The sequence below is a fragment of the Carcharodon carcharias genome, chromosome 1 (genome assembly GCF_017639515.1).
Source record: "Carcharodon carcharias isolate sCarCar2 chromosome 1, sCarCar2.pri, whole genome shotgun sequence".
NCBI classification, from domain to species: domain Eukaryota; kingdom Metazoa; phylum Chordata; class Chondrichthyes; order Lamniformes; family Lamnidae; genus Carcharodon; species Carcharodon carcharias.
This window is the reverse complement of record NC_054467.1, coordinates 207,032,353-207,047,190: the sequence shown is the minus strand read 5'-3', so window position 1 is coordinate 207,047,190 and position 14,838 is coordinate 207,032,353. Positions and strand designations below refer to the sequence as shown.

General features: G+C 43.6%; 1 protein-coding gene across 1 annotated transcript in view; it reads right to left on the bottom strand.

The window, feature by feature from the left end:
- The window catches only part of dnai1.2 (dynein, axonemal, intermediate chain 1, paralog 2), a 337,978-nt gene that overhangs the window by 177,164 nt on the left and 145,976 nt on the right, over positions 1-14,838 (bottom strand). The window contains exon 13 of the mRNA XM_041183411.1: positions 11,655-11,902. Within this exon, the coding sequence (XP_041039345.1) occupies positions 11,655-11,902 (248 nt within the window). The remainder of the gene's footprint in view (positions 1-11,654; positions 11,903-14,838) is intronic.

Below are 14,838 nucleotides of genomic sequence, written 5' to 3'. Positions count from 1 at the left end.
GGCCATCAGCAGCAGCAGAATTGTACTCGAACACAAACTGTAACCTCATGGCCTGGCATATCCCCCATACTGCCATTACCATCAAGCCAAGGCATCAACCCTGGTTCAATGAAGAGTGCAGGACAGCATGCCAGGATCAGCACCAGGCATACCTAAAAATGAGGTGTCAACCTGGTGAAGTGATAACACAGGACTACTTGTGTGCCAAACAACATAAGCACCAAATGATAGACAGAGCCAAATGATCCCACAACCAACGTATCAGATCCAAGCTCTGCAGTCCTCCCACATCCAGTCGTGAATGGTGGTAGACAATTAAATAACTCACTGGAGGAGGGGACTCCACAAATATCCCCATCCTCAATGATGGAGGAGCCTAGCACATCAGTGCAAAAGATAAGGTATTTGCAAAAATATTCATCCAGAAGTGTCGAGTGGGTGATCCATCTCGACTTCCTTTGGAGATCCCCAGCATCACAGGTGCAGTCTTCAGTCAATTCGATTTATTCCATGTGATATCAAGAAACAGATGAAACAGTACAGCTACAACACTGGCATCTACCCGGCTAAGTGGAAAATTGCCCAGGTATGTCCTGCACACAAAAAACAGGACGAATCTAACTCAGACCATTACTGCCCCATCGGTCTACTCTCCATCATCAGTAAAGCGGCACTTGCTTAGCAATAACCTGCTCACTGACGGCCATTTTGGGTTCCATCAGGGCAACTCAGCTACTGACCTCATTACAGCCTTGGTTCAAACATGGACAAAAGAGCTGAATTCCTGAGGTGAGGTGAGGGTGACTGCCCTTGACATCAAGACAGCATTTGACAGAGTGTGGCATCAAGGAGCCCTAGCAAAGCTGGAGTCAATGGGAATCAGGGGGAAAACTCTCCGCTGGTTGGAGTCATAATCAGCAAAAAGGAAGATGGTTGTAGTTGTTGGAGGTCAGTCATCTCAGCTTCAGGACATCACCGCAAGAGTTCCTCAGGGTAGTGTACTCAGCCCAACCACCTTCAGCTGCTTCATCAATGACCTTCCTCCCATCATAAGGTCAGAAGTGGGGAGGTTCACTGATGATTGCACAACGTTCAGCATCATTCGCGATTCCTCAGATTTTGAAGCAGTCTGTGTCCAAATGCAACAAGACCTGGATAATATCCAGGCTTGGGCTGACAAGTGGCAAGTAACATTCACGCCACACAAGTGTCAGGCAATGACCATCTCCAACAAGAGAGAAACCAACCATCGCTTCTTGATGTTCAATGGCATTACCATCAATGAATCCCCCACTATCAATATCCTGAGGGTTGCCATTGACCAGAAACTGAACTGGACTAGCCATATAAATAGTGTGGCTACAAGAGCAGATCAGCGGCTAGGAATCGGGCGACGAGTAATTCACTTCCTGACTCCGCAAAGCCTGTCCAAGGCACAAGTCAGGAATGTGATGGAATACTCTCCACTTGCCCGGGTGAGTGCAACTCCAACAACATTCAAGAAGCTTGACACCATCTAGGACAAAGCAGCCAGCTTGATTGGCACCACATTCACAAACACTCACCAGTGATGCAGCAGTGTATACCCTCTAGAAAATGCACTGCAGGGATTCACCAAGGCTCCTTTCACAGCACCTTCCAAATCCATGACCATTACCATCCAGAAGGACAAGGGCAGAGGAAAGTTGGGAACACCACCACCTGGAAGTTCCCCTCCAAGTCACTCACCACCCTAACTTGGAAATAGATCTCCATTCCTTCACTATTGCTGGGTTAAAATCCTGGAACTCCCTTCCTCACAGCACTGTGGGTGTACCTACACCACATGGACTGCAGTGGTTCAAGAAGGCAGCTAACCACCACCTTCTCAAGGGCAACTAGCGATGGGTAATAAATGCTGGTCCAGCCAGTGAAGCCCACATCCTGTGAATGAATAAAAATGTCCAGATTTTCATACCTTTCAGCAGCTAAAACTTTCACTCCCTCTATCACTAGCACAAGATGCATTACAGTGAATTGCCAAAGCTCCTCCAACAGTGCCTTGCAACCAAAGAACTCCATCAACCAGAAGAACAATGCCTGTAGGCGCATGGAAACACCACCATCTGCAAATTCCCCTTGAAGTCATGTTCTATTTTGAGTTGGAAATATATCGCTGCTCTTTCACTGTCGCTAGATGAAAATCCTGGAACTCCCTTCCTAACAGCACACGTTAGCACAATGTGGACTGCAGCAGTTCAAGAAGATGATTCATCTTCTTGATGGGGAGGTGGTGACATAGTGGTATTGTCACTGGACTAGTAATCCAGAGACCTGGAGTAATCTGTCATCGTTACCTGCCTGGCCTACATGTGACTCCAGACCTAAGGAAATGTGGCTGACTCTTAAATACCTTCTGAAATGGCCTAGGTGCTAGAGAGTCAATAAGGAATTAAATCAGACGGTCTACCCAGCATTGACCAAGGCACCAGAAACTACACCAAATTCAGCCCTGTGCACTCTGCAAAGTCATTCTAGGGGCTTGTGCCCAAAATTGGGAGAACCGTCTCACGGTCTAGTAAAGCAACAGCTTGACACAGCAATATTCATGGAATCATACCTTGCACATAATGTCCCAGACATCACTATCACCATCGCTGGGTATATCCTGTCCCACTGGCAGGACAGACCCAGCAGAGGTGGCGGCTCAGTAGTATACATTTGAGAGGCAATTGCCCTGGGGTCCTCAACATTGACTCCTGACACCATGAAGTCTCATGGCATCAGATCAAACATGGACAAGGAAGCCACTTGCTGATTACCACGTATTGTTCCCCACCCTCAGCTGATGAATCAGTGCTCGTCCATGTTGAACACCACTTGGAAGACGCACTGGGGTTGGCAAAGGCTCAGAATGTACTCTGCGTGGGGGACTTCAATGCCCATCACCAAGAGTGGTTCGGTAGCACCACTAAAGACCGGACTGGCTGAATCCTAAAGGACATAGCTGTTAGAGTGGGTCTGTGCCAGGTGGTGAGGGAATCAACGCAAGGGGAAAATAAATACTTGACTCATGCTCACCAACCTGCCTGCTGCAGAGGCACCTGTCCATGACAGTATAGGTAGGAGTGACTACCACACAGTCCTTGTGGAAAAGAAGACCCGTTGTCACATTGAGGATACTCCCTATTGTGTTGTTTGGCACTACCACTGTAGTAAATGGGATAAATTTCTAAAGAAATGGCAACTCAAGAACGGGCAACCATGAGGTGCTGTGGGCCATCAGCAGCAGCAGAATTGTACTCAGCCACAATCTGTAACCTCATGGCCTGCCATATCCCTCGATCTACCAGTACCATGAAGCCAGGGGGTCAACCCTGGTTCAATGAAGAGTTCAGGAGCGTATGCTAGGACCAGCACCAGGAATACCCAAAGTTGAGGTGTCAACCTGGTGAAGCTACAACACAGGACTACTTGCATGCCAAAAAGCATAAGCAGCAAGCAATAGACAGAGCTAAGCAATTCCACAACCAACGTTCAGATGTAAGCTTTGCAGTCCTGCCACATTCAACTGTGAGCGTTGGTGGACTATTAAAGAACTCACTGGAGGAAGAGGCTCCACAAAAATCCCCATCTTCAGTGATGGGGGAGCCCAGCACATCAATGCAAAAGAAAAGGTTGAAGCATTTGCAACAATCTTCAGCCAGAAGTACCGAGAGGATGATTCAACTCGGCCTCCTGCGGAGGTCCCCAGCATCACAGATGCCAGTCTTCAGCCAATTCGATTCACTCTACATGATATCAAGAACTGTCCGAAGACACTGGATACTGCAAAGGCTATGGGTCCTGACAGTATTCTGGTAATAGTACTGAAGACTTGTGTTCTGGAACGTGCTGCATCAAGAGTTCAGCTGCTCCGCTACAGTTATAAAACTGGCATCTAATCGGCAACATTGAAAATTGCCCAGGTATGTCCCATATACAGAAAGCAGGACAAATCCAATTAGCGCCCCATCAGTCCACTCTCGATCATCAGTACAGTGATGGAAGGGATCATCAACAGTGCTATCAAGCACCACTTTCTCAGCAATAACCTGCTCACTGATGCTCAGTTTGGCTCACTCAGCTCCTGACCTTATTACTAGCTTGGTTCAAACATGGACAGAAGAGCTGAACTCCAGAGGTGAGATAAGAGTGACTGCCCTTGACATCAAAGTATTATTCAACCAACTGTGGCATCAAGGAACCCTAGCAAAATTGGGGGAATCAGGGGGAAAACTCTCCCCTGGTTAGAGACATATGTAGCACAAAGAAAGGTGGTTATGGTTGTTGGAGGTCAATCATCTCAGTTCCAAGACATCACTACAGGAGTTCCTCTGGGTAGTGTCCCCAGCCCAACAACCTTTAGCTACTTCATCAATGACCTTCCTCCCATCATAAGGTCAGAAGTGGGGATGTTCACTGATGATTGCATAATGTTCAGCACCATTCACGATTCCTCAGATAATGAAGAAGTCCATGTTCAAATGCAGCAATACCTGGACAATATCTAGGCTTGAGTTGACAAGTGGCAAGTAACATTTGCACCACATAAGTGCCAGGCAATAACCATCTCCAACAAGAGAGAACCTAACCATCTCTCCTTGACAATCAATGGCATTACCATCACTGAATCCCCCACTATCAACATCCTGGAGGTTACCATTGGCCAGAAACTGAACTGGGCTAGACATATAAATACTGTGGCCACAAGAGCAGGTCAGGGGCTAGGTAACCTGTGGTGAGTAACTCACCTCCTGAGTCCCCAAAGCCTTTCCACCATCTGCAAGAGACAAGTCAAGAGTGTGAAGGAATATTCTTCACTTGCCTGGATGAGTGCAGCTCCAACAACACTCAAGAAGCTTGACACCATCCAGGACAAAGCAGCCCGCTTGATTGTCACCACATCCACAAACATTCACTCCCTCCACCACCAACACACATTGGCAGCAGTGTGTACCATCTACAGGATGCACTGCAGAAACTCACCATGTCTCCTTAGACAGCACTTTCCAAACCTACGACTGCTACCATCTAGAAGAGAAAGGGCAGCAGATAGATGGAAACACCACCACCTGGAAGATCCCTTCCAAGCCACTCACCATCCTGACTTGGAAATAAGTCACCGTTCCTCAACTGTTGCTGAGTCACCTACACCACACAGATTGCAGCTAACAAGAAGGCAGCTCACCACCACCTTCTCAAGGGCAATTAGGGATGGCCAATTAATGCTGGCCTAGCCAGCAACACCCACATTCCACGAATGAATATAAAAAAAAACTTTCTCAAGGGGAACTGGGATAAGCTATAAACACTGGACTTGCTAGCATCACCCAGATCCCATGAATGAATATTTTAAAAAATATTTTTCACACAAGCCTCTTCTAAGGTACCAAATCAACTGCCTTCTGAAAAGTAATATACACTACTAAGCTGCCCGTTTTACCAGTTACATCTTCAAAACATTATTACAATTGTCAAATATGATTTCTGTCACAAATCAATATCAGCTGTCCTTGATTAACCCATGGATTTCTAAATGATTATTAATTTTATCTTGAAGTATGCTTTAACAGCATCACTCTGAGTTGGATTTGATTTCAAGTTACAGCAGTGATAGGTCAGTGTCTAATTCCCAACATCTCCTGGTCTTCCAACTTGTAATTTACTCCAGATCATGAATTCTAATGTATTGAAAACATTTTTTTAGCTGCTAGCCTTGTAATTTAAACACAAGAGAAAAATATGTTCTTTATATAAGTACAGTAATTCTTTCCTGAGTTGTGGGCTTTATTCTGTGGCAACATTGTGCACTAATTACTTCAATTCAAACATTCACCATATCACCTATCACGATGACTGGCAGCAAAGGTTATGTTGCCCACAAGTTTTAGTCGGGGTCAGAAAAGCCAGAATCAAAAACAAGACACATATCTAGCAAAATTTGACAGGCTATTTTTTTGATGTGGATATATATTTAAAGAGTGAATATTTAAAATGCCTGAAGCAACTTTAAAAAACATTTCTGTGTAAACAAACTATTCCAAACAATGATCACCCCTGAAACTGAACAGTAGAGAGTGGGAGGAGAAAGAGACATAGCTTTGTAATTTCATTGAATAGATAAACAGGCATTACAAGAAGGTTTTTAACAGAAATTAATTGGATCATTAGTATGATAGTCTATATGATAATCAATATCCTCAACAGCAACACAAATGCCAAGCAATGACTCTCTCCAACATGAAAGACCTCCCCCTGACATTGCACATTCATCGGCACTACCATCACCGAATCCCCTGCTATCAATATCCTGGGGGTCGCTATTGACCAGGAACTTAACTGGACCAGCCACATAACTATGGTAGTTACAAGAATAGATCTGGGGCTGGAACATCTGTGGCAAGTGAATAATCTTCTGACTCTCCGAAGCCTTTCCACCATCTATGAAACACAAGCCAGCATATACTCTCCGCTTCACTGAATGAGTGCATCTCCAACAATACTCAGAAGATTAACACCAGCTAGGACATAACAGTTTGCTTGATTTTTCTCCATCCACCACCTTAAACATTCTGTCCCTCCACCATTGACACACAGCAGCAGCATTGTCTACCATCTACAAGATACTCTGCAGCAACTCGCCGATACTTCTTCAACACCTCCCAAACTCACAATCTCTACTGCCAAGAAGAACAAAAGCAATAGGTTCCAGGGAACACTACTGCCTCCAAATTCCCCCTCAATTCACACATCATCATGACTTGGAAATATATCACCATTCCTTCATCATCATCACTAAATCAAAATCCTGGAACTCCCTACCTAACAGCACTGTAGCATTACCTTTACTATATGGGCTGCAGCAGTTCAAGAAGGCATCTCATCATGACCTTCACAAAGGTAATTAGGGATGGGCAATAAATGCTGGTCTTTGCAGCGGTGCCCTCATTTTATGAACAAGTAATAAACGGTTCAGTTGAACTCAATGCCCCCCCCTTAATTTTTCAAATTCACTTGCTCAATGCTCAGAAAATTTTCTTATTACGCCTTAAGTAGAAATTAAAATGTCACCCTGAAATATAATTGGTTGACTTGCAGCATATGATCAGCATTTCCATCCATACATAAAGGCTGGAATTTTCCAACCCCTCGTGCCAACAAGATCTTCTGGTTCCGCCGATGTGAATGGAGATTTCAATGGCTGGTTGGGGGGAGGGCATCATCGGGGAACCCACCGTGAGGTGGCTGGAACGTTCTGGCCAAAGCACCTCTGAATACTTTATTTCTACCTGCAACACTAGCTAATATGATAGCATTATTTGATCCACAGTTTGATACACAGTTTCCTGTGCAATACATTCTCCAGTTTAATACAGAGAAGTATGAACTAATGCATTTTGGCAGAAGGGTTAGAGAGAGGCAATGTAGACTTTAATGGCACAGTTCTAAAGAGTGTTGTTAGGTATGGGGTTCCAGGATTTTGACCCAATCAAAACTTGTCTATCCATTCTGCTGGCCTATCTAAGTCCTGTAATTTGTATTGTCCTAAATGTTTACCCCTCTTCCAAGTTTGATATCATTAGCAAATTTTGAAATTGTACTCTATTCCACCACTGTTTACCATCAACCAGTCTGAAAAATAACCATATGACTAACTATATTCTGCCTTTAAGCCAATTTTTATCCAAACCAACAATGTCTCTCCTTTTCCAGGAGCCACAATTTTGTTAACCAGCCTTTTATGTGGTGCTTTGCTCAATGTTTTCTTAAAATTCATAAAGGCAACATCCATTTCATTCCATTTATCAACCTTCTCTGTCATTTCATCAAAAAATTTAAGTAGGTTAGTCAAGCATGATTGGCCTTTTACAAATCAATGCTGGCTCTCCTTAATTAACTCAAGTTTGTTTTGACCTGAATATTGTTTCTAAAACCTTAACCACCACTGATGTTAAACTGACTGACCTATAGTTCCTCTTAAACTCACTGACCTGTAGCTACCTGTTGCCTATTATGAGAGAAGTGGAATAAATATGCACATATAATTTGAAGACAGCTGCTAGTTGCAGAACTTGTTTCTGCTGAGTCAGCTGATAATCAGAATTTAATCAGATTGGCACGAGCTCTTCTTCTGTCGCCTTCGCTTAACTTCCTTAGTTAGGAGTATTCTCCCCACAACATACACTCTTTTTCCCATCTCCAGCATTCTCACACCTCATAAACACCTCCCTATTACCCTCTCTTGACCTTTCCATTGAGAACTGCTGCTGTGACATAGGCCATCTCAAATTCTCTGGTCGTCTCGCTCACTCTAAACTGTCTCCTTCTGAACTTGCAGCATTCTATTTTCTCAGGTTTAACTCTTAACATTGTAATCAAATCTGCCGACAAGGATGGTGCCATTGTCTGGCATACTGACCTCTACCTAGCAGAGGCTGATTGCCAAATCTCCAATGCTTCCTCCTACCGCCCCTTGAACCATGACCCAATTAAAAAACATAAAGATATTGGCCCAGGTTGGAAGCGCAGGGTTGGGTCATTTCCTGGATCCGCAAACCTGACCCACATGAAAGTGCTCCAGAAGGCCGGATTTTCATTCTGGGAGGACTATCAATAACCTTATCTCCTCTGAAGGTCATCCCTCCACAGCATCCAACTTCATAGCCCACTCCAAACTGCCCGCTTCTACCTCATTCCCAAGATCCATAAACAGGACTGCCTTGTAGACCAATTGTTTCAGCCTGCTCCTGCCCAACTAAACTAATTTCTTCCTATCTTGACTCTAGCTTTTTCTCCCTTTGTCCAGTCTCTTCACACCTCCATCCATGACTCTTCCGATGCCTGTCACTTCAACAATTTCCAATTTCCTGATCCTAACTGTCTTCACTTCACCATGGATGCCTAGTCGCCTCCAGACTCAACAAGATGGTCTAAAGACCCTCTGCTTCCTCCTTAAACAGAGGTACAATCAGTCTCCATTCACCACCTTCCTCCTTCACCTGGTTGAACTTGTTTATACATTGAACAGTTTCTTCTTTAACTCAACTCACTTTCAGCAAATAAAGAGGTATTACTATGGGTACTTCTGTTTATTACTACCTTTTTCTGGATACGTAGAACATTCCTTTTTCCAATTTTACTGGGGCCCTCTCCCTCACCCCTTTTACTGGTACATTGATGACTTTATTGGTGACGCTTCCTGCCCTTGACCTGACCTAGAATACCAACATTGTTTCCAATTACCACCCCTCTCTTATCTTCAAATGGTCCATCGCAGGCTCTTCCCTTCCCTTTCCCAACTTTTCTATTCCATATCTGAAGGTAGGCTAGCAAATAAGATTCACATAAACCCACTCTCACCTTAACTACCTTAATTACCCTTCCTCACACCCTGATTCCTACAATACTCCATTCCATTATCCCAGTCTCTCTGTTTCCGTCACATCTGTTCTGATGATGCAACCTTTTATACCAGTGTTTCTGATATGTCTTCCTTTTTCTTCAACTGAGGACTCTCCCCTACAGTGGTTGATAAGGCTCTCGGCCAAATCTGCTTCATTTCTCACACTTCTCTCATCCCTTCCCCTCGCAAGCACTCTTTTTAAGTTGAACAGCAATTCATGTGTAGTTCTTTCAATATAGTGTATTGTATTCACTACTTACAATGTGGTTGGCTCTAGACTAAGGGAACAAAACAGAAATTGTGTGACCTCTTTGCAGAACACCTCTATTCTGTTTGCAAGTAAGACCTTGAGCTGCCATCGCCTGCCATTTTAATTCTCCATCTTGTTCTCATGCTGATCTCTCTGTCCTCAGCCTACTGCAGTTTCCCAATGAAGCTCAACATAAGCTCAAGTAACAGCCCCTCATCTTTTGATCAGGCACTTTGTAGCCTTCAATTTGAAGCTTAACAATTTCAGACCATAATCTCTGCCTCCATTTTGTTTCCTTTTCCTTGCATGTTTTAGATTTTCTCTTGTTTTCGCTTTTGGGTGCCAGTGCACCTGCTTTAGCCATATTTTTGGTGTTTTGTTTATTTTCGTGCCCCATCACCACTCCCTTGCCTTGCACGCTTCCGTTATTTCATCTTTCCTGTCTTCCACCTTATCACAGGCCTTCCCTTTGGTTCATTTCCTACCTTCCCCACCACCACCCCCCCATATCGCTGACTGAAAGCTTATTACGTTTTTTTAACTTTTCCCAGTTCTGGTGAAAGGTCATCAACCTAAAACGTTAACTCTGCTTTTTCTCTCCATAGATGCTGCCAGAACTGTTGCATATTTCCAGCATTTTCTTCTTTAATTCAGATTTCCAGAGTCTGCAGTATTTTGCACTTTCAATCAGATCAATTTTGTTTGGCTTGTACTTGTTCTTGAAATAATAATATATACAAGTCTGTCATTGTGACTCATCTGTGATTTTCCCTAATTATTAAAGGAGTAGCATGTCAGATAAAGATTCCAAAAGGCTTCCTTTCGGATCTGGTTCAGTAAATGCTTCTCTCAACAGTTGTGGGGCTGCTGTCCGAATATTTTCCACTTGATTTCCACATCATTTAAACTGCTGGTTTATTAAAAGCATTTATGCCAAACATTGCGTTATAACTTATCAGCTGTATGTCTTTTTCCTCTGTTTAAATTAAATTTTGTGTAAGCAATTGTAATCATTAGTTTTAAGTTTTAATAATAAGCTGCCCCACAACATAATGAGCTTGGCAGCAGGACTATGGCAATTGCTCTGTTGACCATGTTTGTATAGTAGCAATGAGCTCTGGGCACCAGTTGTGGCTGCAGAGTCAGCTCACTGTTATGGGAAGCAGTGGCCCGATGCCTGCTGAGTTCACACTTAACCAATATTTTGGTTTAGGTCATAAAAAAAACATCAGCCCCTGAATAACATATTTCAGAGGCCTAGTGCATATGTTAGGGAACTGCCAGGAAAGCCAATATAGAGCTCCAACCAGGCATTTCCAACCTTGTTCAGCCATGGGTGGTTAGCTAAGTTGGACTTCTTTATAGTGGTTTTCCCCCTTTAACATGGGTGTGGTGAAAGTCAATTTCCCATGGTAATTTCAAGCTTTTTGGGAAGGGGAGAAATGCATAGTGAACAGCCCTGTACACCCAATTTATCAGAATATATCAGCGCTAAAAGTAATTGTAGGGGATGTGGGGTTGCCACAGGAGCTGCATTTTGCTGAGAACATTGATACAGTTGATAAAGTGACCAGTGCTCAAACATAACAGAGGACTATTTTTTTACTCTATCATTCCTCATATTGACATTGTGTAAATTTTAAGTCAGTTTAATCAGTAGTACCATTCTAGCAAAGCATAAAAAAATGAATTTATCTTCTCCTAAGCTACCGTTCCTTCTCTACAAGACAAGCCACTTTTATGTGTCTTTTAATGCTCCAGCCACTTGTAAGGAAAACCACTTGTACAGTCAACTAAAGTTCTCTGGTTGTTTGTCCAACAAATACTAATGCACGCATTAGACTATCTGGGAAAACAAACAATTACACTTTGAAATATTTCAACAAATTAATAGAAATGTAACAAAAATAATAATTATTAATGTTATACAAAGATTGTGAATCTTATTAGAAGGATCTAGAACTCAACTGCTATACTCACCTGCCAAACAGGATCTGTGTGCTTGCCAGATTTAGCTGAACTCTTGTAAGTAGGCTTTGCAATGTTTTCCATGATGTTGTAGACAGCAACACAACCATCATAAAAGCCAACAGCTATCAGGTGTGGATACATATTGTGGATGTCCAGGCACAAGACACTGCTCTCTGTACTATATTGGTATTCAGGGTAGGAAGGATTTTTCAGTGAGTGAACCAGAAGCAGGCCACGGTTCTGTTTCATGAAATCATCTAGGGGTGAGAGGGAAAAAATAATTTTAATTAACCAAAACAGCAGATAAATGAACTTAATTACAGGCATTTAAGGTGATATGTTGCCAAAACAATGGAGATCCTGTCATTGGGATGGTTTTTGGGTAGACAAGAGGCAGAACTTCTCCATGATATTGGTGGATACTGATTGTTGTGAAAACCCATCTGGTCTACTCTTATCTGATCTTGGCTTGATTTCAGACTCACAGCAATGTGGTTGACTCTTAACTGCCCTTTGAAATCGCCTGGCAGTTGTATCAAGCAACTATAGAAAAGCTCAACAAGAATAGTGTCGGACAGACCATTCACCATTGATCTGGACGCCACGAACAACAAAGGCATACTCTGTCCAGACCCTGCAAAGTCTTCCTCACTGACATCTGGGGAGTTGTGACAAAATTGGGAAAGCTGTCCCATGGGTTAGAAAAGCAACAGCCTACCATAGTAATATTCACTGAAACATATCTTACAATGTTCCTGACTCCTAGCATTTGTGCTGTCCCACCAGAAGAACAGATCAAACAGAGGCAGCAGTGACACAGTGGTATACAGTCAGGGGGGAGTGGTCGTGGGAGTTTTCAACTTGACTCTGGATCCCACGAAGCCTCATGGCATCAAACACAAACAAGGAAGTGTCCTGCTATTTACCAACTACAACTCTCTCTCTCAGCTGATGAATCAATGCATCAGTCCATGTTGAACACAACTGAGAAAAAGCATTGAGGGTAGCAGGGGCACAGAATGTACTCTGGGTTGAGGGGACATCAATGTCTATTACCAATAGAGGCTCAACAACACTACTACTAACCAAGCTAGTCGAGTCCTGAAGGACATATCTGCCAGACTGGTCTGTGGTAAGTGGTGAGTAAACAAACAAGAGGGGAAAATACCTAGATGACTTTGCCCTCACCAATCTATCTACTGCAAATGCATCTTTCCATGACAGTATTGGTGGGAGTGACCACCGCACAGTCCTTGTGGAGACCAAGTTCTGTCTTCACAGTGAGGATATCCTCCATCATGTTGTGTACCTTACCAATGTGTTAAATCGGATAGATTCAGAACAGATCTAACAGCTCAGAAGTGAGCACCTATGAGGTGCTGTGGGCTAGCAATAGCAGCAGAATTGTATTCAACCACAATCTGTAAACTCATGGTCTGATATATCCCACACTCTATGATTGCCATCAAGGCAAGGGATCATTACCATCAAGCCAAGCCTTATTATATATTCTTGGCTGAAAGCCCAGAAATACATTAGAGTACTGAAACACCTGAGCCCCAGAGAAAACACTGCTTGATTAACAGCGCTGGCTTTCTGACCTCTTTTGTCAATTGCACAATGTTTATTTGGATGGCCTGGATGATTGACACTTTTCTTTTGAATTTACAAGAACTTTTGCTGTTTCAATGACCAAAGACAAAACATTATTGACTAAACACTATGGACTGGATTTTCCTCCTGGAGGCGGATAGCCAGTCATGAAAATTCCTGCCTTGGCAGAAAATGCCAGGAAAGATGACAGTTTCATTTTGCGGGGGGTGGGCCATGTTGCACTCGGGCCTGAAGTAATTTTTTTTAAGAAAGTGGAAAGTTATCAATGAATTACTGTTTTCTAAGCTTTTTTATATATCCTATTGTCACTGGAGGCTTCACTGGTTCTGTACAGTGAATAGTGTGTATAGTGGTTGAATGGGCATGGGAGTTCAATAGCTTGGCATGGGGTGTAAGAGGGGGCCATAGCGGGTGGCTGGGGACATGAGGTGGCATAGATGGGGCATCAGGAATGTGAGGGAGGTGAGGCGTGAGGGCTAGAGGGCCTTACTTCTTTCACTATATCTGGGATTAAGTCATACAGCACTAAGACAGGCCTTTTAAACAGTCTGCCGAGGCACCCAGCAGCCCTAGCGGCTGTTTCTGAACTCTTTTCTGGGTTGGCTGGCCCGTACGCAGCATGCCCCCACCCCCTGCAAAATGAAACTCATCTTTCCCGGCATTTTCTGCCAAGGCAGGAATTTTTAACTTTTATAAAAATTCTCAACATGTTCATCTCCCTGAAGCAGCTCCGTACCTCAGGGAGATTTCTGAGCTGAGCACCAGCTCCAATTCTCCCTCTTCTCCATGTCCGCACAGGTAGCACTGAGTGCTACCGGCCATGCATCATGCTGGGCCAACATAAAATGGTGGTGCAGAGCTGATCACAGAAGGCAATTGGTTCAGCGCCTCTCTGCGCCCACTCCTGACTGGCCCACCCAACTTGGGGAAAATTCTCCCCATAATGAGGATTGCACATTGTTCAGTACTAATCACAACTCCTCAACTACTAAAGCAGCCCGTGATCGTATGCAGCAAGATATGGACAACATTCAGGCTAGGGCTGATAAGTGGCAAGAAACATTTGCGCTACACATATGGCTACAAGAGCAGGTCAGGGGCTAGGAATCCTACGATGAGTAACTCACCTCCCGACTCCCCAAAGCCTGTCCACCATCGACAAGGCACAAGTCAGGAGTGTGATGAAATATTCCCCACTTGCCTGGATGAGTGCAGCTCCAACAACAGTCAAGCTTGACACCATCCAGGACAAAGCAGCCCACTTGATTGGCACCACATTCACTCCCTCCACCACCGATGCACAGTAGCAGCAGTGTGTACCATCTACAAGATGCACTGCAGGAATTCACCAAAGCTTCTTAGACAGTATGTAATGACTGATGTAGTTGGTAAAGCGGAGTTATTTAAAAATTCCAGAGGGAAACTTTAAACAACTGTCATAACCTATAATTTTAAGTGTTATGTTTGAGATGCAACTCTAAATTCAGGAGTCAGACCATCGGTTCTTGAGGTTTCACATTAAGCTAATTGAAACATTTTATTAATTTACACAGGTTAAAAATATATATACACATGGCTA